Below are 24573 nucleotides of genomic sequence, written 5' to 3'. Positions count from 1 at the left end.
CCAGCAGCAAAAATACACATCAGCATTTTGGCTGACCATCCACAGCTCTCTTTACTCTTTTGGTCTTACATAACCCATTATCTCCATGCTTAAGATGGAAGAAGAAACAAAAGACACACAAGAACCGAAGATGGGCTTAATATTCACCAGATGTTTAGAAAGACATATGAAGTCACATTTTACAAGTGGTAAGATTCTCACAAACCTGAAATGTGCTGTTAGCTCCACATGAGAACGTAATTCCTGATGGCAGGACGTACATTTTACTTGGAATGGAACTTCTTTGCACAAGGAGACTAAAAGATTCTTTGCATAGGCTGGGAAAGGCAAAGGAAGTGGGGTCTCCATGACATCTGCAAGGGAATGCAAAGGCAACATGAGCTGAAAAAGTCTGCTTCAAATGCAGTACTAGCAAACAAGAATTGAGCAAAGGTTAACTAGTCCTCAGGGCTAATCCACACATCGGCCCCACTCTCAATCTATACTCCAGCGCATTGCCAGCAAAGGAAAACAGGTAGGATGGTAAGATTTTATGGAGCAGTGGGCATCAAAGTCAAAATGCACCACATACAGTAAGTTTCTAATCAATTCTTGCAAAACAGAACAAAAAAGAAGCCTGGCTTCTATCAGCAGTCAGCTGCTACACACCATAACATTTCTTCAGAACAAGTAGTTTCAAGTGACTCAAGTGAGAGAAGCCAGTCAACAGTACCATGCATGAATCAAGCCTGGACATTTAATACGGGGAGCCAAACACTGAGGGCTGCTGCTCAAGATTTATCATGGTCACATCCTGAGCATCTTTTGTAAGTATTGCAGGAGCAATTCATACAGCCCAGTGTTACAGGCTGATAAGAAGATGGGATTTTGTTCTTTATTTCAACTGGACTTTAGTGTTATTTTATATATGTCCCTCAAGACTTCACAAGGTGTATTTATGGACACAAAGTAGCAAATAATGTTACAAGTAATTAATACCCTAAAGAAAGTAGAGAAAGGGAATTCCAAAACTATAGGCAGTATAAAACAAGCTCTGAAGGCCCTATAAGAATACAATACTCGGGGACTGCCAAAAGAAAGGGTGTAAAACATTTAAATGTTAAAATATGTTTCAACAAAGTACGGCAGGTGGCCAAATTACTGAAACTTACCTGATTATCTAAACTCAACTTTGCTTGTGGGTGGAAACCTTTTTATGATTACTGGGATCAGAAGCTACAGTTGGACTTTGATTTATTTAAATGTGTTAAGTCTTTTACAGAAGGTAAACTGAGTATGTTTGAAATTGTATACACAGTACAATAATTAATTGAGCTTAAGGGAGAGCACTGTTACATATGAGTATACCCCCCCATATTCCATTGGAAAATATTAGAATCTTGACTGATTAATTTTCGAAGTTATTATTTTCTTGTATGACATTACACTAATTACAATGCTCAGGGAATCTCTAAGCCAGACTGCACACACTAGACATGAGTTTTATGGGGACCCCTCCCCAGCTATCACAAAGCACTTTCTGCACTTGTAGTACCTATGAGGAATTCTATGAAGTTTCCAAGCCTCCTCACAAAACTGCTGTTTTTACATTCTGCCCCCCCCCATACACTGTCTCAGGTTTCTCAGATTCTTCATCCATATTGCTAATGGATCCACAGCTTGACTAGAGGCTGGAGAATTCAGGGCCATTAGGGCCCTGTGTTTGTACAGTAGTAACAGGGAACATCTAACATATTCTGTTATCTTAGATAATGATTTACAGAAAAACAGAGTAGTATTTAGCAGTTAGCACATTATGGCTGTACCCAGAAAATTCCCATATAGCAATCATGTATGTTTTATGGACTTCTCATGTATCAGAATGGACTTAAGTCCTAGCAATTTTATATGAAATGGTAAATTCCCTTGGGAAAAACAACTCCTTTCCTGACAAGTACCTCTATGTGTACTATTTCTTGCTTTAACAGCTTGGTAAAAGTATCTGCTGTTCAATATGACATCTTCTATTCTACATAAACACTGACCTGGATAACCCAGGTGAGCCTGATCTTGTCAGATCTCAGAAGCTAAGCAGGGTTGGCCTTGGTTAATAATTGGATGGGAGACCGTCAATGAAGACCAGGGTTGCATAGGCAAGCAATGGCAAAACACCTCTGTTAGTCTCTTGCCATAAAAACTCAGCCGGGGTCACCATGTCAACTATGACTTGAGGGCACTCTCCACCACATCCTACATAAAGCTGCATTAAGATATCTACATTTTTGTAGTCCCACTTACGGTAACTGCCATCATATACAACCTGGAGGACCTGATAAATCTTCCTAATAACCATGTGCAAAATAACAGGTCTCATCTTTGCTTGCAGAGCCCAGGAAGAACTTGCACAAATGGCAAAGGGAAAAAATAAAGGTATCTTCATGGGCAGATTCAAAAGATTTGGGGACCAATGACAAACAACTGTATATTCCACTGGTACATCCAGAACAAGACTCTTCCATTTCCTTAGGACAGAAAACAGATCTATTTCTAAAAAAAAAAACCATGTTAGCGTATTTTCCAACTAAAGCAGTTTTTAAAAGAATGTGTGATAAAGGCCTAGTTTACTAAGACAGTAACAATGAAATCCTAAGTAAAGTTGCATGCTTCTATGCCCACTAAAGTCAGTAATATTAGCAGCATATAACTCTGCTTAGGACTGCACTATAAGAGCACCTGATATAGTATCAACAGTCCTTTAGGTAAAAAGAAGCAACTGGACCAAGAGTAGTTAGAGACAGGCAGTCCATATGTTAGGAATTAGCCTGAGAGTGAGAGAGAGGGATAAGTACCAGCGTAGAGATTAAAGAGTTCACATTAAGTTTCCCTATACTGACCTAGAAACATGAGAAGCAGTAAAGTTTATCTGAAAACTACTAGAAACTGTAACCTGTGAAATAACGTTTTAAGTCAAGTCTTTTTTGGCATGTAAGAATGAATCCCTTACCTCAGTGTTAGTTACAATTACCTCAGTTATTGTTTAAATAAAGCTATTTGTTGTTCAAACTAAACCTTAAGGGGCTTTTTTATTCAGACTTTTTGTTGAGAGTTTACCTCTCTCTTATTGCTTTGGGTCACAGGCCTGACAGTTTTATACCCTAGCTGACTGCATGGACAAGCTCCTTCTAGTATCCCAGCTGCAGTAGTGAGTGATTTGGGATAGCATACCGATGAGCCCAAGTTCTTACGGGACACACTCCAGATCAGTAAGAGCACTTTTCTGTAAATAGCCAAATCATGCAGTGAGTGTTCATTCCAGATAAGAAAAAAAAGAAACATACCACTCAGTTTAAATGTCTGAGAAAAATGCTTCTCTTCAGACATATGTTGCAGGCACTCATCTCTCAGGCTAAAAAGGAGGAAACAGCATGGGCATGCAAAGAACTGAATATGCTGAGGAGGATAATTTCTTTCATGGCCATCATTTTCACTTGCCTGGAAATGGGAAAAGGGAGAAACAGAAGAACTCATTTTTATAAACATAAAGTTCATTTACAGCAGTTACTGGAGAGTATTCTTATAAACGGCTGTGGGCGAATAGAATCCACAGGCAGATAATGAGAAAGAGGAATTTAATATTTGCTTTTTTAAAAAAGTTATTTTTTAAATCTTCTTCTAAAAACATTCCCCCAAATGTCTTATGTCATTAACACAGAGAGAGAGAAAGAAAGACAGAGAAAGAGGCATTCCAGTCCCAGGCAAAGAATACAACAGCTGTATTGCAAAAGAATTTTCCAAATCAACTAAATCTGTATGTAGAAAACTGATTTTTTTTTAATCTATTCATGATTGGCCCAAGGTGGGCTTCATGATTGAGTGGGGATATGAGCCTGAGTTTCACACTGGCTTTTCTTCTAAGATAGGTGAACTATCTTAGGCATCAAAGATCAATTCTACATCTTTATGCATACCCCTGAAAAGGGCAATAGTGCTATTTTCTTTAAAAGAACTCCTATCCTCAAAGTCTTACCTTAGATAAACAATGATCACTATACTGCTGAGAGGTAGGAAATCTTTTCTTACAGACTATACAGGCAAAAGAACTAGATGGACGTCCATGTATTGTAACTGCTGGATCACATGGGCAATGATCAAACCTAAGAAGATAGTAAATTGGTATCATATATATAAAACAAGCTGAGGGGCGGGTATCAATTCCACATTCTGAAAACTGCCCATTTCAGTTACAGGTATAACCAAAAGTAATCTTCTCCTCATAACTTAATATGGGTCAAGTTCACTAAAGTGTAGAATATAAATTATGAACATGCATGAAATAATTAACAATTCCTGTAACTTATCTATGTGAAACTTGGATGTAGCTTCTGAAGCTCCACACAGTATCTCATCTAGTGACATGTTTATTTGGAGCATGAAGGAACGTTACCTTTTAAGGTGGCCGAGGAGAAGAGCCCCATTGTCAAACTTCTTGTTGCAATGCATTATGGGGCATAAAATGGATTTACTGCCAGATGGTATATGGACTGATCTTGGAGGTATTTTTCTTCCTGAGTTTACAGTGCCTGGCTTGAGGCCTAACGTACGAAACAAAAATACTTAGTACACTCTGTGATTATGTTTCAGGATGATGTAGAGTTACACTAGAAAAAATGGAAAATAGACCGTGCTGATGCAACTTACCTCTGGACAGTTTGTGATAGCTATCTATAAGTATAAAAACAATTAAGATTTCATAATGCTGTTCCTCTCTTAGAAACTGAGCTGCTACTGCATTGATTTGAGGGAAATTGTTTATCAATTAGACCAGCCAATAATCTGACCAACTGCTTTCTATACAGGACGGAAACCCTTACAGCTAATTCTATATACTAATAGTGACTTAGCCCATTTACCCAGGTGAGTACAGCCTATGAAGGTGAAGATAAGGTAAAATAACTTAGCTATCAGTAGCAACTTCCAAAGCTTGTCAAAATAGCAAAGTGGTAAACCAATCTCTTCTCTTTTAATCCCCCTTTTAAACTCTTCCAGTCCTTATGCATATTCAGCCTTAGCCTCAAGATCTCAAATAGGCTGATATCCACAAGCTGAGAAAGTCCACAGGTACCAAAACTGTAACATGTGCCCAGGAAAAAAGGGATAGTATGTGAGACACACACCCTTCTCCTGTCTGAAACCTAGCATGTGAAGAAGTCCTTAGTTGTGGTGATTGTTCTAGTTTCTTAAGTATAGTTGCCACAAATTATTATGAATGAAAACAACCTCACTCTTACCAAAAAGCTAAAAGGAAGAGAAGCAGCCCATCACTTTCTCCACAATGCTTAAGAGATACAGGTGCAGTCATTCTCTGAACATCACACAGCCACTCTTCAATTCCAGTTCTGGAATTCCGGTTCTAGCTTTAGAATGGAGTTGCTAGATCATAATCCCCAAGTAATGTGATTGGAAGGCACACAATATGGCAATTTGATGAAGCTAAGCAAGTCTGAGTACGGTCAATGCTTGAATGGCTTTTTGGAAACCCTATGTGTGCCACCTTAAGTTGCATGGTGGAAGAAAGGCTGAGTATATAAATGTAATAAAGAAAACAAACAAAACAGGACTGAAATTTGCCCAAGATGGGTTGTGCCTGTGAAACAACTGTGGTGATAGTGCTGTCACTCCTTAAAATCCTTTTTCTCTGAATCTGAAATTACACTCTGTGAGTATAATCAAACTCCAGGAGGCTGCTGGTTAGCAAAGACTTCAGTACATAAATACATGGTCCCTCCCAGGAAGAACGGCCCCTTGGCTTCTCACCGTGAAGGGTCCTTCTCCTCTGAGGAAAGGAGGACATCTTGGGTGATTCCTACCATCCAATCAGGGAGGCAGGAAATGACAAACCTTTCTTCCTCTTCCCTTGTAGGTGGGATCACCCTCGGTTTCCCAGTTTGGGTGACTCTCCTCAGCAGTACCACACAGTCTCTTGTAAGGTAAAAAACTATACCCCAACTGGAGTGAAGGAGAAAAACATCTTAAACAAGTAAACAATGAACGGCATGCAAGAATTAACAGGTAACATAGTGTTAAAGCGAGCGTGGGAGCAAAAAAAATGCGGCCCCCCAGCCTCTGCGTAGGCAGACAGAATCAAAGTATGACAAATGCGGAGGGGAGTGTCAAGATGACGAAGATTGCGGGCGGGCAAGATGTCCTCCTTTCCTCAGAGGAGAAGGATCCTTCACGGTGAGTAGCCAAGGGGCCGTTCTCCCTCTGAGGCGGAGGACATCTTGGGTGCTCCTAAAGCAGTGCCTCACGATCTGGGTGGGATTGCATTTTCGTCTTCTATTACGTGTTGTAGCACTCTCCTCCCAAAGGCCGCATCTGCCGAAGCACTGGTGTGGAGACGATAGTGCCTGATGAACGTAGTCAAGGAGGACCACGTGGCCGCCTTGCAAATATTCTCTGCAGAGGCGTTCCTTCTCAGGGCTGTGTTAGTGGCTGCGCTTCTCGTCGAGTGGGCAGTTATCCCTGCTGGTATCACGATCCTCTGTGCCTTGTAAGCTTCTGTAATACAGGATCTAATACTGTACGCAATCACTGATGAGGACATGCGCTGACCTTTTTTAGGCTGTGAGATATTGATGAATAAGGCATCCGTCTGACGAATATCCTCTGTCCTGATCAGATACATCTTGAGTGACCTCCTCACGTCCAGATTGTGCCACTCACATTCCCTAGGGTGTCTGGGATCCGGGCAGAAAGATGGTAGGTTGATCTCCTGAGAACGATGGAAGATGGAGTACGCCTTAGGCAGAAAGGTTGGGTCTGTCCTCAGAACCACTTTATCCTTGTGAAAGAAGCACAGGTCCGGACGTGACGAAAGGGCACTCAATTCCGATACCCTGCGTGCAGATGTAATGGCGACCAGGAAGATCGTCTTGATCCTCAGCCATCTGAGGGATACGCTTCTCACTGGTTCAAATGGTGGCTTGGTCAGGGCGGACAGCACTACGTTGAGTCTCCATGTAGGAAAATGATGGACCGATGGCGGTTTTAACAGCGTAGCCCCTCTGAGGAACCTCCTAACAAGCGGGTGAGACGCTAAAGAGGTACCCCCGCCGTCCGTCCAAACTGATCCTATGGCGGCGACCTGTCTCCTGAGGGTTGCTGGCCTCAGTCCCTTGTCGAGACCCTCCTGCAGGAAACCTAGGATGGAATGCACTGTCGGATACAGGGGCGACACCTTCCTACGTCTGCACCATCTATGGAAGGCTTTCCAGGCGCAATTATATATGCGAATGGTGGAACTCTTTCGGGACGCTAGCAAGGTGTCAATAACTCCCGAGGGAAGACCTTCTCGTTGGAACAGGTTCCTCTCAACTTCCATCCGGTCACCGTCCACCGTTCTGGATGGGGGTGCCAGATCGGGCCCTGCTGTAACAGATCCGGTTGAGTCGGCACCTGCAGAGGTGGTGTAACCGACAACAGTTGGAGAGTGGAGAACCACAGTCACCTGGGCCACCAGGGAGCAATCACGATGACTGCTGCTCCGACCTGTCTGATCTTCCTTAACAGTTTTGGGATCACTGGTAAGGGAGGGAAGGCATACAGCAGAGAGTTGGGCCAGGACGCAGTGAGCGCGTCCGTGTCCTCCGCTTGCGGATGGAAATATCTGGTGTAGAATCTTGGAACTTGATTGTTCCGGTGCGAGGTGAAGAGGTCCACTACCGGCGTTCCGAAGCGTTCTGTCAGCAAGGCAAATACTTCCTTCTTCAGGGACCACTCCCCTGGATGGAGCGACTCCCTGCTTAACCAGTCTGCGTGAATATTCTGGACCCCCCTGATGTGCTCCGCTCTGATGGAGAGGTTGAGCTCTGCCCAGGTCATGATCCTTTGGGCTTCCCTTTGTAGACGGGAGGATTTGGTCCCTCCCTGCTTGTTTATGTACGTTTTTGTGGCGACGTTGTCCATCCATACTAGGATGTATTCGTGGTCGAGCAAGCTCCTGAAATGTTTCAGTGCCAGGAAGACTGCTCGCATCTCCAAGACGTTGATGGGCAAGTTCCTTTCCGTCTCTGACCACTCCCCCTGGGCAGGGATGCCGTGTAGAGTCACTCCCCAGCCTCTCAGGCTGGCGTCCGTAAAGAGCTGGGTGAGCTTCGGGGACAGAAAACTCTTGCCTAGGCATAGGTTGTCGTCGATCGTCCACCACCCCAAGCTTTCCTTCACAATGTGCGGCACTTGAAGTTTGATGCCCGATCTCTGGGCGATCTGCCACTGGAAGGGGTGCAGGAAGGCCTGAAGTGGCTTGGCATGGAACTTGCCCCAGTAGATGGCTTCTGAACTGGCCACGAGCAGACCCATTAACTTTGAGAGCTCCATCAGCGGAGACGCTTGTTATCTGATTACCTGGGACGCTAGCTTCCTGGTCTTGGCTCTCTTGTCCTCCAGGAGGAAGAAGCTGCCCTTTCTTGTGTTTATCATCAGTCCCAGATGCTCGAGTCTTTGCGAAGGACGCAGTGAGCACTTGTCGTGGTTTATCAAGAAGCCGTGGCTCTCTAGGAATCGAATGGTGAACATCGTCTCCCTGATCGAATCGGACTCGGAGGCGGATCTTATCAGTATGTCGTCCAGATATGGGTGCACGTGAATACCTTTCTTCCGTAGTTTGACAATGGGAACCACCAGGAGGTTCGTGAATACCCGAGGAGCCGTGGCCAGGCCGAAGGGAAGTGCTCTGAATTGAAAGTGATCCTCCTTGATGCTGAATCTGAGGAACCTTCGGTGCGGTGCGGCGATGGGGACGTGCAGACACGCCTCTGTCAAATCTATCGAGGTCAGGAACTCCCCTTCCGGCAGGGCTTCTGCGATGGATCGAAGGGTCTCCATTCGAAAACGTCTGAGCTTGATGTGCCGGTTGACATATTTGAGGTCGAGGATGGCGCGCCAGTCCCCGTTCCTCTTGGGAACCGTGAAGAATATCGAATACACCCCTCGTCCCCTCTCTGCGGGAGGCACTGATTCGATGGCGTGTATTTCCAAAAGGTGTTGGATCGTTTTCAAGGTTATGTTTCTTCTGAACTGGTTCTTCTTTAGAGGGGAGGGGATAAAACGTTCCGGTGGAAGGGAGGCGAACTCGATCAAGTAGCCATTTGACACAATCTCTAAGGACCATGCGTCCACCTTGGAGTCCTCCCAGATCTGGCGGAACAGGAGAAGTCTTCCCCCCACCGGAGCGCCGTGACAGTCAGGGTTTCTGACCCTTATCCTCCGATTCCTGTCGGCCGCTACAGAATCCTTGAGATCTGTTGAACTTGGAGGGAAAACTGTTCCGCTTGGGCTGGCCTCTGGGTGGGTTCCAGGCTCTCTTGTGGTCCTGCCTGCTTCTGGCCAGCGTGTGATGTGAGCGAAATGGTTGGTAATTGCTTGGCCTCCTGGAGGTGTACTTTAGGGACTTTGGGAGGGCCTTCTTCTTGTCCCTGGTCTCTACCAAGACTTTTTCGAGCTGGTCTCCGAACAGCTTCCCCCCTTGGAAAGGGTATGATGCTAGGATAATCTTGGCTTGTAGGTCGGCTGGCCAAGCCCTAAGCCAGAGCAGTCGTCTGGAGACCGCGGATGACGCCAGGGCCCTCGAGGTCAGGGACAGGGCGTCCAAGGTGGCGTCCACCACGAAGGTAGATGCTTTGAGGATCCTATTGGCTCCTTCGGACAGCCTTCTGTTGTTATCTGGAAGCAACTGGATCATCCTCCTGATCCACACTACCGAGGCTCTGGATACCATGGAGGCTATGGCCGAGGCTTTGATAGAGGTAGTCATTGCTTCATGGGCCCTCTTCAGCACGGCTTCCCCTTTCTTATCCAGGCCGTCTCAGATGTTGCCTTGACCGTCATCGGAGAGAAGGCCTTGAGACTGTAATGCCGCCACCGGAGCGTCGATCACAGGCACCTGCAAGAGCTCGTCCACAAAGTTAGGCAAGACATATAACTTTCTCATATAGTTGGGCACCTGTTTTGTAGCTGCTGGTGTAGGCCACTCTGCTTTGAGCTGGCGCTCGAAGTATTCAGGGAATGGGAATAGTTTGGGGCCCTCATCTGACCTGGGGAAGAATTCCCTATTCCCTTTGGGCCTAGCCTTGAGGCCTGTGGGCCTAGGCTCCTCTCTCTCCTCCTCTCCCTCGGTTGGATCCTTGAGGTCCAGGGCTGAAAGGGTCTTGGAGAGTAGGTATTGATAATCTTCCAGCTGAAATAATCTGTTGGATGGTTGGGCAGTGATGGGGTCTGACTCCTGCTCCTCCTCCGACAGAAACACCCCTCCTCTGAGACGTCACTGAAGGAAAGATCTTCATCATGCCAGGCCGAGGCATTGTTGGTGGCCAGGCCTTGGGGCTGCTTGCGGGCCGCCTTGGTGGGCCAGGTGCTTCTCTGATGAGAAGGACCAGGAGGAGTAGGCTGGGCTGGGATGGCCTGAGACTGTTCAGGATCCGAAGACTGCCCCCGGCTGATGGCCCAAAGCTCCTCTCTAAGGGACCTCTTGATAGCAGCTAAGATCTGGAGCGACAGCTCATCAGGGGGGTCACTTACTTAGACTCCTGAAGGCGCTGAACTGCGATTCTGTGACGAGGGTCCCGATCCGTGCTCAAGAATCACCCAAGATGTCCTCCGCCTCAGAGGGAGAATGGTATATACACCTCAAAGTTTGTCCAGCTGGCTTGAACAGCCTGTGAATGGCCCCATCATTTCTTGACTGGTCATGGGGAACCATTTCCCTCTGGAAACAAGCCAATGCCATAATGAGGCTCTAAACTTCAAATAGCTTCTGAGCTGATGGCTTTTTGTTGTGCTTTTGACCCACTGGAGGAGAAAGGAGGATGGCTGGATCTTGGTGTTTATTCTACCAGCTGCCAGGTATTACAGATTAGGTTAGGAGGTATGCTTAGCTAGTGTGATATTTACAGGGGGCACTCTTAGCCAATGGGTAACAGCTGCCCTGGGTCACAAACCTGGAGACACAACTGCCATCATCATCATCATCATCATCATCATCATTATTATTATTATTATTATTATTATTATAAACCGCCCATCCTCAGGGGCTCTGGGCAGTGAACAACAGTTAAAATCAATAAAAACAAGAAAACGATAATTCTAAAATCAACATACAATAAACAATAAGAAAATAAATTAACCAAATACATTAAGGTGCAATGGTGGGGAGAACCCCCCACCCCAAAGGTGGGAGGCCAACATGGCACCGTCCCCTTCAACCACCAAGCCTGACGGAACAGCTCTGTTTTACAGGCCCGGCGGAACGATAATATGTCCTGCTGGGCCCGGGTCTCCATTGACAGATCGTTCCACCAGGCTGGGGCCAGGACTAAAAAGGCCCTGGTTGAAGTGAGGCAGGCTTCCTTCAGGCCGGGGACCACCAGTAAACATTTATCCGCTGATCGAAGCGGACTCCAGGGAACATACAGGGAGAGGTGTTCCCGAAGATATGCCGGTCCCAACCCACTCAGGGCTTTAAAGGTAAGAACCAACACCTTGAACCTGATTTGGAATTCAACCGGAAGCCAGTGCAGCTGGCGCAGGACAGGTGTGATATGTGACTGGTAGGATATACCGGTCAGGACCCACGCCACCACATTCTGGACCAGTTGTACTTTACGGATCAGGCCCAGGGGCAGCCCAGCGTAGAGTGAGTTACAGTAATCTAGCCTGGAAGTGACCATTGCATGGGTCACTGTAGCCAGGTCCTGGGGTGTCAGGTAAGGGGAACATTGCCTGATCTGATGGAGATGAAAAAATGCAGACTTGGCAACCACCGTGACCTGGGCCTCCATCGATAGGGAGGCATCCAGGAGCATACCCAGACTCTTCACCACTGGCAAAGTTGCCAGTGGTGTTCCATCCAGGGCAGGGAGCTGGTTCCCAACATCTGGCAGCCCCCGTCCCACCTGCAGGACCTCCGTCTTCACCGGGTTCAGTTTCAGCATGCTGTGTTTCAACCATGCCGTCACAGCATCCAGAGCTCTGGCCAGATTGTCCAGGGCCGTGTCTGGCCGGCTATCCATCAACAGAAAAAGCTGGGTGTCATCCGCATATTGATGACAGCCCAGCCCAAACCTCCACACCAACTGGGTGAGGGGGCACATGTAGATGTTAAATAACATTAGGGAGAGTATCGTCCCTTGTGGAACCATGCACACCAAAGGGTGACGGGGCGATAGATCTCCCCCGAGCACCACCCTCTGTTCCCAACCCTGGAAAAAGGAGACCAGCCACTGTAAGAGCCCCTAATCCCCACGTTGGCGAAGAGGCTGGCCAACAAGTCATAGTCAACCGTGTCAAACGCTGCTGTGAGATCGAGTAACACAAGCAGTGCAGACCTGCATCGATCCAGATGCCTGCAAAGGTCATCTGTGAGGGCAACCAAGGCCATCTCCGTCCCATGGCCAGGACAGAAGCCAGACTGGAAGGGGTCCTGGACTATAGCCCTGCCCCCTGAAGAGAAAAGGGAGAGCAGGCACACGCCCCATCTAGGGCTCAAAGAGTTGACTTCTGGCGCAGCAGTGGCTCCCATCCACCTCACAAAAGGTGAGGGTGGCCCTTTGCTTGGCTCCATGAGGATGATGGCAGTGATTCTGCAGCCTCATCCTGAACTTTTTACCAAGGCCTCAGATCACTAAGACCACCCCTTTGTGTTTATGCTTTGATTTTTCTTTGCCTTCCATTTTACTTGAGCCCTTTAACTCTCCAATGGGCTCCAGTGTCTACTTGTGCAATTTATCTTTTTGTCTGTAAATTCTTTTTTTTTAAAATCTGGAATAAGCTGTTGCTACACTTGAGCATCCAGCCACACCCCTGAACAGCTCAGCACTGCCAACACAAAGGAAGAAAGGAAAGGGCTAACTTTCCTTCAGAGTTAGTTTGTTCCTGAACTCTTCAGCCAGTCAAGAGTCCCAGCTGCTATAACCAGATGCTGTAAAGTCTTCCCAGAAATCATTTTTCTGATGGTAACCACCAAATAGTGGTTTGCACTGAAAGTGTCCCTCCTCCACAAGCCTGCCTATTTCCAAGTTGCCTTACAAGCCATCATAGATCATCACACCATGCCTAATTTTTGGCAAGAGAAGGAAAGGCAGAGCTAAACAGATATGCAGATACTTATAATAAAGGAACGGTTATTTTTTAAAATCATCTAAATATATCTAATTAATAAATTGTGATTAAACACATTCAAAATGGTCTCCTATTAGAGTTTACAGTTTGTGATTAAGATTACATCCTAGATTTGGAAAATTTGCAAGTCAAACATCCCTCCCAGAATTGCTACATTCCTTTAGCTGGAGTCACTGATGACTGTGCTTGACTGCTTATTATATGAAGGCTTTTACACATTCAGAAAGCACTATATAAAAACAGAATATTATCATTATCCTTGCAAAAGTATGCATTATGCCATACAGCTTCAGCACCCTGTTAAAGGGAAAGGTGAAGTACAGGTATTACCAAATGAATGGTTTTCTTACCCGTTTCTCACCTATATCTCTAAAAAGGGAGAAGAGACCAACTGGCAATAGGTATTTCTCTAGAAAGACTGATTTTTTGTTTCCCCTGCCCGAAAATAACATGTCCAAAGAATTACCTGGCATTTTGAGCCACTGGTTCACACACAGTCTTGCTGCTTCTGTGTCACTGTGCTTGTGGATAAATTCCAGTTGTTGCAGTCCATGAGCATGCTGGGAATCGACTTTTTCCTAATGATAGCCCCAATGATCAGAAAAATAGGCCATTAATGTTTTTTTGTGAAATAAAGCATGTCAAATGAGAATTGATTAAGGCAAATACAGGAAGTTTGTAAATTTACACATAAAATATTTACGCTAATAAAAATGTCTTCCTTCAGCAAGCTATATGTTTCAGAATGATTTTCAAAGGTCAACATTAATTACCACTACTGAGAATGAATGTTTCTCATTGCTTTCAGGAAAGTGCTTTGATGGCATTCCTGAATCAATACTCCAGGTGCAACCTAGTATCAGCTGCATCATTAGCTAAAGTTCTCTACAGCTATTATATCTTTTGTAGCAGCAAGGGTTTTTTTTAAAGCAGTATTTTATTTTAGTAAAACAGAAAAGGGGGATACAGAAATAAGAGGAACAAATGAAGGGGGCAAGAAAAACTAATACAAAGCTGCATGCTACAAGGATTATCAAAGTACAGAGTACAAAAATCACAACCTTTAAAAATATTAAAATAATATTTGAGACTATTTAAGGTATATATTTTCAAATAAATGCAGAATTCAAACATATTTCTACTTATCTTTAAAAAAAGAAAAACGCACTATTATCCCTCTCTTACCTTTTACTTATATATTTCTTAACAATAACAGTGCTGACTTTAACAATATTTCAGTGTTATCTATCATACATTCTATTCTACCAATTACCTTAATTCAACTAATTATCTTACAGTCAAGTTAAAGAACATATCAGTATATAATCATATTCAAATTTACAGGACTAATACCCCTTATTCCTATCTTTCTTTCTAAATTTTATCTGTTGTAAGCAAAATAATTTCCCCTTTCTCTTCAAACTCTTTAATCGGCCTTTTGTTTATATATCTTGCTAATTTTGCCATTACTACATATCCTGACATTTTGTCTTTCCAAATGTCCCTGTAGTATCCAGTTATGTTGCTATGAGGACATTCCTTATGTGAACCAAAATTTCGTGATAGTGAAATTATGGCTATGTTGGTTCTAAACCAGCATATCATATTCTATGTACTGAAAGATTCAAAACTAGATTTAATAAACTTATACTAGTTCAGTCAAAAAGAGTCCAGTAGCACCTTTAAGACTAACCAATTTTATTTTAGCATAAGATCTCGAAAGCTTATGCTAAAATAAAATTGGTTAGTCTTAAAGGTGCTACTGGACTCTTTTTGATTTTGCTACCACAGACTAACACGGCTAACTTCTCTGCATACTAGTTCAGTGTTATGCAATGTATGGCTTGCAAACCTTACACAGCCGACTGTTACTTTTCTCCTAGCACAAGGCTGCAGGAGCGTCACCAAATAAATTTAGCATGGGCTTTGGAAAAGTCATGGCAGACTAAAAACAGCACACAGGCCATCATTGCCGATTTTATAATCTTAAAGAACTCCAAACTGCTTTCTTTGAGGAAGCATATGTTGCGGCCAAGAATAAGTTTCTAACTGACCATTTGGCCCTTCTGTAGTCTCAGAACATTTATACATATTACAGCCTTTGTTCCTCTTTCCTCACCTTCATAGCTCTGCAGAATCCCTTCAAAGTTGTGCTCAGTAAGAATAATTTGTTTGTGAGAGGACATTTGTTCACTAGGAGCTAAACCAAGAACAATAAGTTCTTTGGAAAAGGCCATCCAACAGGCAAGGATGCTTGTATAACTGACAGATGTGCTATATTTAATACTGTGCTTAAAGAGCAAAAACAAGAATAGTTTTACCTGAAATAAATGGTTTTTGTTTCAGACTCTTGAGCAGCTACTTCCTTTAAAGCTTTCCTAGGTGCAGGGAAAATGCTGGAAGCTGGGTCACATCATGCACCATAATAAGCATTTCCCTATTACCACCACTTTGGCTGCATGTAATTTAATATACAATTAACTGTATTCAGATACTTTTGGCTTGAGTTATGAGGGGCGGGAAGCACATGAGAAACTATGTGGCCATCATGGCCAGATAGACAAGGCTGCCTCAGACTGTTAAGATAAAGAACATGGTCCCTGGGCAGCCTCCTTAAAAGTAAAATGGCCAACTGTTGCATGTGGTATTTAGTCAGCTTTGTATTATATTATACAATCAAGCCACAGTACTTTTGCCATAGCTTTGTATAGACTCATACCTTGAAAGCTTTGTTTTTTTCTTCTTTCAGCTTTTTTTGTAGCTCTACATGGCGTGCTAGGCGATCAAGGGTTGAAGCAACCATTCCCTCCTTCTGATTATCATTGTAGTCTATACTCTTAACTTTTTTCTACAAATGAAGAAAAGATGTTTATAAAGGGCTAGTTAGTAAACACCATCATACAGTTCAACTAAACAGAGGATGAAAAATTCCCGGGAAGTAAGCCTAGCTTTTTACGAGAAAACACAATATTCTTCTTGATTTTCTTGAACTTTCTTCCTGTCTTCCACAGCAATCCTCAAACAAGATGGGTTCAAGAATAAACTAAGCTATCCAATAAGCTTCTGCTGAACGACAGCAGTACGTGCCAAATATCAGTCAGACCAATAGTCAAAGTTCAGCTTTAGGCAGGATTCTACTGATGCAGTTCGCTAGCAGCAGCTAATTTGTGAGAGCCGGTTTAATGCAGTGGTTAAGACCGGCAAGACTCTAACCTGGAGAACCGGGTTTGATTCCCCACTCCTCTGCTTGAAGCCAGCTAGGTGACCTTAGTCAGTCACAGCTTCTTGAAGCTCTCTCAGCCCCACCCACCTCACAGGCCGATTGTTGTGGAGATAATAATAACACACTTTGTAAACATCTCTGAGTGTGTGTTAAGTTGTCCTGAAGGGCGGTATATAAATCAAATGTTATTATTATTGTGAATGAAAAAGCTCCTGATACCAAGGAAAAGCACTGCTGTTAGTGGAATGAGTCCATCCAGTAACAGTGTTTTTTAAGGAGCTGGGAAAGAAAATAGAAAAAAGTTTAAAACCAGAATTTGTTATAGTTAACCAAATTTGTTTTGCTGCTTATATGAGAATGATGAACTATGAATTTTTTAAAAAATAGTGGTCCTGCCTCTTCTCAATGCAGTATCTAAAGAGACCACTTGGGGGTGTTACCTTGTCTCCGATAGACAATAGTAGCTAGTCACATTAATCTACAGCAATAGTACAAAAACAAAACTTGTGTAGTTTTTTTTAAAACTAAGACCATCCAAAATATCTCAAAACAATGTGCTAGCTTTTCAAGTCTCCGAAACTTTTCCTCTTGATGGCTATCGAGGACAATTAGCACAAGAGAAAGTTGTTTTAACCATGTTCTGAAAAGCCTGAGTTCTTCAGGCGGTAGTCTTAAAATGTAATGCAGGATATTTTGCAGATTTAAGCAAATTAGATGGTGCTGGATGCAAAACAGGTTTTCATGTTGCAATAAAGGTAGCCAGTAGAAAAAGAAAAAGTGGCATGCTCCCTTTTATAAATATGGAAGAACAGATGTCTCTCTGACACTGAATAAAACATACAGGTCCCATATAAGGCAAAGAGTAAAAGGAAAAAAACAGGGTAGTCAATATTTATATAATAAATATTTAGACTTTTTAATGTAGTACTTATATCAACAAAGCTAGAGATTAATATAAAGCACAGTTAGAGAGGAAAACAGCTTTCTAAGCATTAAAACTATGAGATGCAAACTGGAGACTTTCCCACCATTTCTCGAAATTATTATCCCCCCCACACACACACCTTTTTTTTCTACTGAACAATTCTCAGAATTGAGTTCTTCAGAATTATTCAGAACTCAAATGCTTACATGTTGTGTAGTATTTTGGTCAGTCAGTCCTAATAAAAGGTTGTTTTATTAAAACAATAGTTGTTTTTCACCCTTTGTTTTTGGACCCCTCCTGCAGCCACCATACAACCCAAGTGGCTGTTTCACAGGTTGACACATGGTAAGATGATGGGGAGAAAAAACCTCTACTAGAGATGTCTAGAGATGTAAAATTTCCAGAAATCTTGAAGCTATGGGAGAACACTGGGGGCCCCTCCCTTCTGCTTTTTTTGCAATGGGGGGATAGAAATGTTTGGGAAAATTGAAAAATATACAATACTTTCTGATTAAACCAGAATGTACTTCACTGGTTCATCAAATAATGCTTCATTTTAATTTAGCATATACAGTTCAGATGCAAAGGCCTGAGGGGAAAAGTAGCACCCACAGGATATTTTTTCTATTTCTCCAATGGAAAATTTGAAAAATATGGGGAACCACTGAAAAAAAACTCCTATGGAATTATTTTCTATTTTAGAATCTGTGACATGCTCCTTAGGGTAAGGTTTTCTTCCCACACTCAAAATAGCATGAAAGTGTTCTCAGACTTTCAAATTTTCCAAGGGAAAAGTGGGAAATTTGGGGGAGCGCTAAAACAAACTCCCATGATTTTGTTTTTCCTTTTGAAATGAACGAAATTAAAGACAAGGTTTTACCCAAAATGTGCAGTATGAGAATTTTTATTTAGGACAAACTGCAGCATTAGAAGATAATTCTAGTAGAAGATAATTCTGTAGACAAATGCAGCATTTTCAAGAATTTGAACAAATATTTTGGCAACCAAAACTATGCTTAATGTACTTAATAAATTAAAGAGTTCAGCATATTCAGTATTACAAAGTGTAGCTTACTATCTAAACATGCTGGTAATCCTACCTATTGTGACTTATGAGTGTTTCTGTCTAAACATATCATCTTTAATTTATTACAGAAGGTTTCTACCTTCAACTTATTTTTCCTACCTCTCAAATGACAAAATTAAAGATACACATGCTATGGTAGCATAAGCATAGTGTGCTATAGTTTCCTCAAGAACTGGGGATATTTTCAGTTTAAAGACACTATACTTTTAAATTCCATAAACATGGCAAACAGTATTATTTTATATGCTAAATTATAAAATTATGTGTTTTATGTTATTAAATCAGTAACAGTAGTCTAGGTTTGATAGGAAAGTAGGTATTGCATACATTTCAATTTCCACCCCCCCAAATCCTTTTAAAAAGAAACAAAAACAGAAATTTGTAACATCCTGCATCTCAGGTTCAACCTGTAGCTGCCTATGACATTTTACATTTCAAAAATGCCACAAGTGCCCTCCAGTGCTGTTTCTGTACTTGAAAATGCATGAAAGGGACAAAATCACCTTCCTACCCTGTGCCATCCACCCACCCCGTCCCTACCCCGTGCCACCCCCGTGTCAAATTCTTCTGTAAAATGGCCTTAGAGGCCATGGGTGAAACTACGACTGCTGTAACATGTGGACTGGCTCTCTGCCTTCTTACTGTATGAGGTTTTAACCCCATTCCATCTTTCTCTTATGGCATCACAAATGTTCAAAAGTGTTGCTGATGAAGGGGTTGTTCCCTCTGCTGCTGGAATGTTGGTGGCATCAGACCAGCATAGTCATTCAGTGTCAGAAACTTCTCTAACTATAAAATGTGTTTTCTATGTTCACCTTTTACTGTTCTGCCTCTCAACCAGCAAAAACTACACTACAAGCGGCTAAGGTAGCACAGGGTGCAGAAACTAAAGTTTCCCCCAAAGTTTTCACACACATCCCTGAAAAGTTGAGAGAAAAAACATACACCTTTTTTCACCAGAGGCTCAAAAATTTAATTCCACTTCTACATGGGACAAAACTCTCCAATTGTACTGACAAAGAGCAAACAATCTGTACTCAACTAACCAGCTACCAGAGAGAAGCCAGAAAAGAGCAACCATACCTGAAAAGGAAAAATTCTCATTTATAAGAGTTTCATTACAACCTATCAAAGATGAATATGGAATACACCAAACAGCAATAAAACCTCAACGGTGACTGTGCAGATTCGCTCACTTCCCTTGAAATGTTCAACTGAAATTTAAAAATTGTGTACAGTACATATAACTGTAACTTGCATTTATGTTTTAATTTTTTAAATATCTCCTTCAAATCATCTACTATTATTTTTCCTCAATATAGAAAAAAATGAGATTCAGAAAGCATACAACTGCCCAAACTGTTCAAGCTTACAAAAACACAGATCAGAACAAGTTCAAAGGAAATTCTTGCCCAAATAGTTTCAGGTAAGACTCACGTTAGAAGAACTGCTAGATTCCTCATCGCCGCTACTAACAAGGTCAATGCAGTCCAGGATAGGTCTTAATATAGCTTCCTAAGGAAGTAAACAAGCATTTACCTTCAGTGGTGATTTTTCTTCTCTATATAAGTAATAAAGAAATAAAAGTGTACTTTTATAAAATTCAAGTACCAATGCATAGTTGTAGAGCTGGGATATGTTCACTGAACAAACAAGACTGCTTTTTAAACAACAGTGACCAAATATTCTGTGAATCTAAGAACATTCTTATGTTGGCAGAAAGATATTTTTTAGTTGCATTCTTAGGCAGCAAGACTGAAAGCAGGCCCTGAGTTCATGCCCCTTTTTCACTGCAACTCTGGGAACAACAAAGGTAACTAGGTGGGTAGCTGCGTTTGTCTCAAAGAGAGTCCCTCGCAATACAGACCTACCTGGTAAACCGATCACATCCTCAATCAGCAAGACCACGCGGCCCCATCAACATCCTCCTCAAGTAAAAAAAACCTTGTTCTGACCAGTGGCAGAAAAATTCACAACTGACTTCCATTTAGACCAGCATTTTATGCTCTCTTTCACCCCATCATTTTCCAAAGTCACAGTGGTGGAGGGACTACCCTCAGTTTTCAGAATCGGTCAATGTATGGACCTTTCTTTCTCTCTTCTCCCCTTTTGCATTCTCAGCCAAGTTCTCACTCGCCGAGAGCCCCACTTCTAAGTTCTTTTCTTCTTCGCCAGCAATGCATCCTCTCCTTTGCTCCACCACCTCCAGGGCACTGTGCCATTTCTGTCCCCCTCCTGTTTTTTTTAAATCGCACATTATCCTGTACTTCTGTGTTCTCCTTCCTCTTGTTCTCGACTCCAAACTCAGTCTCCCACCCCCAATCTGCAACACCCTCTCTTTGGGACACCACATGCACATCTGCACGTGGGCTCCTTTTTGACTATCATTGACTATGACTGACTATGATAGAGTTAGCTTAACATAACCACCAGGTAATATTTAAATTGCCTTATTTTGCATTCCCTGATTTGTATGTTTTGGTTACTACATTGTATTTTTAAATCTTGCTTCCTGTCCCCAACCTCCCCATATTATCACTGTACTTAATAATGTTCAGTTAAAGGACCCTCTGTCATATTTGTTTCCCAAAATATCACCCTGGAAGTGAAGTGTCTGGTCCTCAAGTCAATCATGGTAACAGTAAAATGAAGCTGTCAATAGACAAGGAATTGATTCTACAAACTACGGCAATCCCCCACAAGCATGTAAATAAAATGCGACTTTTACAAAATCAACCAAACAAAAAAGAACCTGCTCCCCAAAGGTCCTGATGAAGACTGAGTACACTCAGGAATGTTAAACAATTAAAAGCAAAACAGAGGAAAATGACAAGTCAAGCCCATAAAATCTTACGTAACTCCAGAGGGGTAGATGTCTCTGTCTGCAAGAGATTCCCAGATCATTTATCTTCATATAAAAGCCATGTGTGATTCCTTATGGAGCTCAGCACCGTTTGCACGGTTTGACTGTTAGTTCTTCCTTCCGCTACTGTTAACTGACTTTAGAACGTTAAGCATGCTGTTAAGAGTGCACATTCATCGTTGCACGGAGCTGAGACACACACTGTACACACAGGAGTGGATTTCTATGATTCAAAGCCTTATTTTTTTTTTACTTTCTCTTAGTGTTTGAGCACTAATACTGGCCTCATGACCTTCTGCTCGTGACAACCTCATAATGAAACACAGAAGGCAGGCTATGACACTGAAAATCTATTCTACTAAATGTGTATATTGCCTATTATGTACCAACAAGATTTTTCTGAACAAGGGGAGCTGCTATTAGGAACTATTGGGATGGGAAATCCTTTAATCTGCATAAATCCTTTGGCTTTACCACCATTAAAAAAGTGCTTAATTTTATCAAAGCAAGTAGTACTCAAAAATTAAGTATAACACAGGAAGGTATTGATTCCTCTGAAGTCACTGAAAAATCGAGACAGCAAAAGATCTATAAAACACAGCTCCATCCCATTCTCTCTCTCTCAATCCAAATCCCCTGGCAATGCAATAGAGGAGGTTGTCACACTGCCTGACTACTGTTGCCTAATGGCTGAAAGCAAATAAATTAAAACTGAATCCAAACAAGATGGAAGTGATGCTGGTTGGAAAGAAAAAGATCTTGAAGGACATTTGCTTCTCACTTTCGACAGGGTTCAGCTAATCCTTGCTGACTCATGAGCGTACGGGTCATACTGGATCCAGCATCGTTGCTGAAGAAGCAAGTTAATGCAGCTGCAAAAAAAAGCTTTCTTCCAACTCAGTCTACCCCGTAAGATGACCTCGTAGCTTGACACAACCAATCTGGTAACCTGCATCCACATCATGGTAACATCAAGACTAAACTACTGTAATGCTCTCTATATAGGTCTCCCTTTAAAGCCAGTTCAGAGACCCTAGTTGACTTAGAACCTCACTACTTGGTTATTATTGGAAGGTGTGGAAAATATGTATGCTACTTCTATTCTGCAATCCGTTCACTGGCTGCCCATCAGTTACTGGTTCAATTCATGATATTGGCTATCCAATGAGCCCTTATTTATTTTATTTTTTTCACATTTCTCTTTCGCCCTCCCCGTGAGCGGGCTCAGGGTGGATCACAACCCATTAAAATACAATAAAATTCATTTCCATAAAAAATTTAAAATCATCATTAAAATAAAAACATTTCTAGTTATACAGTCAGCCTTACAAACTAATACAGGATGGTGGACAGCTTTCACAGGGAGGGCTAGATTTTATACGCCCCTTGTTGTTTCAGGCCGGCGGAGGCCCAGACCTCAGCCATGTGCCTGGCGGAACAGCTCTGTCTTACAGGCCAGGCGAAAAGATAGTAGGTCTTGCCGGGCCCTGGTCTCAGTAGGCAGAGCACTCCACCAGGTGGGAGCCAGGACCAAAAAGGCAGAGAGACGGTCCTGCAGATACGCTTCAGGGCCCTAGTCCATCATATCTGCAGACCCGCCTCTATTGCTATGCTCCACCATGACAGCCTTGCTCATCTGAGCAGGGCTTTCTGCAGGTGCCACCCTGCAAATGGGCAAAATGAACACTTGCCTGTACATTCTCTGATATGGCCGCCTTGTTAAATGGCCTGCCAGAAGAGGTTAGGAAGGCTCCCACTCCCCTGGCACACTATGCAAAACTGAATTATTCAGGTGGGCTTTTTTACACAGGTAGGAGGGCTGTGTCCTGACCTAGATAGCCCAGGTGAGCCTGATCTTGTCTGACCTCAGAAGTTAAGCAGGGTCAGCCTTAGTAATTGGATGGAAGACCAGGGTAACAGAGGCAGTCAATTACAAACCACCTGTGTTAGTCCCTTCCCATGAAACCCCGCCAGGAGTTGCCATAAGTCTGCTATGACTTGAGGACACTCTCCACCATAGAAGGGCTGTACTGTAATGAAATTATTCAGAAAAATACTTTGGTAAAGGGCTAGGACTATACTACTGTGTTCTGTCTATTGTTGTAAGTACATTCCTACTATGTAATTTCTGCATTGTTTAATGTTTCATGTTTAAAATGCTTCTGCTGATTTACAGCTGTTTCAGATTTCTGTAATCCAAACCCTATTGCACTGTTTACTGGATGTTCCATCTTGTTGACTATATTAGACTTCCACTTTGTAACCCACCTCAAGTATGAGTGAGAAAGGCAGGCTATAAATAACATGAAATAATATTTAAGTAGCCAAATTTTAAGTATTTAAATACCTCATTAGCAGCTTAAATTCTATGTTATCAAATAATTGCCTACTGATTTAATTATGTCCATCTATGAAACACTGTTACCATTAGTACTTGTTCTTTGTTTGTTGTTGAAGTGCTATAAATTGGTATAAACAAACTTCAAATACAAGAGAGGTGTCAGTGGGTAAGATATGAGGAAGCACTGCTCCAAGACAGCCATGAAAGTGTTGGCATATTGTAGTGCCATGTGGGCGACCTTGGCTGTGCCACTGATCTGAAAGAATGGTTACTGAATCTGAAGCAGGTGTGATTGAGGAAAAAATGCAGAGCATGGTAGCAAGGTTAGCAGTGTACAGTCAAAAACAGTTTTCCTAATAGCTTGCAGTTTATCTTTGTAGCTCACAAAAGTTTATACCCTGGAAGAATTTTGTTGGTCTTTAAAGTGCTACTGGACTCAAATTTTGTCCTAACACTATAGTATACACTAACATGGCTACCCACCCATAACTGTTTTACTCATGTTTTCCATATAGTGTGATACTTTCACTGTTGTTTCTGTTTATAAACACTGTTAATAAATAAGTAGTATAAAAAAGCTAATGGTAAGAGATAAGACTCTTGGTCATTGAAATATTTTCCATAACACAAATTCTTTTTTAAAAAAGATTCTGTATTCTTATTGAGTATTAGCATGCATGCTTTCAACAGTTCCTCTTGGATAACTAGGCCACTTAAAGGATGATCTAGTGTCTCCTGAAACTTTTGGCTGGTAAATCTGGAATCACAACATATTGTGATAAGAGACAATGCTTTTATAAACTGTATTTGTAAACAGACACTATCTTTGAATAATACAACAGAGTTGTGGAGGGCTAACAGGCCACAGAATTGCAAAAGGGTGTTTCCGAGATGGTTTCTTACATGTCTGCAGGCAGCACATGACCTTTCATAAGTTTCTTGCCTGTATCTTAGCAACTGAAAACATGGGTCACAATCCAGA

The 24573-nt window shown here is 42.5% G+C and overlaps 1 protein-coding gene across 1 annotated transcript in view; it reads right to left on the bottom strand.

The window, feature by feature from the left end:
- Positions 1-24573, bottom strand: part of ZNF451 (zinc finger protein 451) — a 33371-nt gene that overhangs the window by 7068 nt on the left and 1730 nt on the right. The window contains exons 3-9 of the mRNA XM_054980347.1: positions 19825-19902; positions 15872-16000; positions 13619-13730; positions 4424-4571; positions 4007-4133; positions 3318-3471; positions 206-353 (exon numbers count right to left, since the gene is read on the bottom strand). Of these exons, the coding sequence (XP_054836322.1) occupies positions 206-353; positions 3318-3471; positions 4007-4133; positions 4424-4571; positions 13619-13730; positions 15872-16000; positions 19825-19902 (896 nt within the window). The remainder of the gene's footprint in view (positions 1-205; positions 354-3317; positions 3472-4006; positions 4134-4423; positions 4572-13618; positions 13731-15871; positions 16001-19824; positions 19903-24573) is intronic.

This window comes from Eublepharis macularius, chromosome 1, assembly GCF_028583425.1.
Source record: "Eublepharis macularius isolate TG4126 chromosome 1, MPM_Emac_v1.0, whole genome shotgun sequence".
In the NCBI taxonomy this organism is placed as follows: Eukaryota; Metazoa; Chordata; class Lepidosauria; order Squamata; family Eublepharidae; genus Eublepharis; species Eublepharis macularius.
The sequence above is the reverse complement of the archived record's forward strand: the minus strand, read 5'-3'. Positions and strand labels throughout refer to the sequence as shown.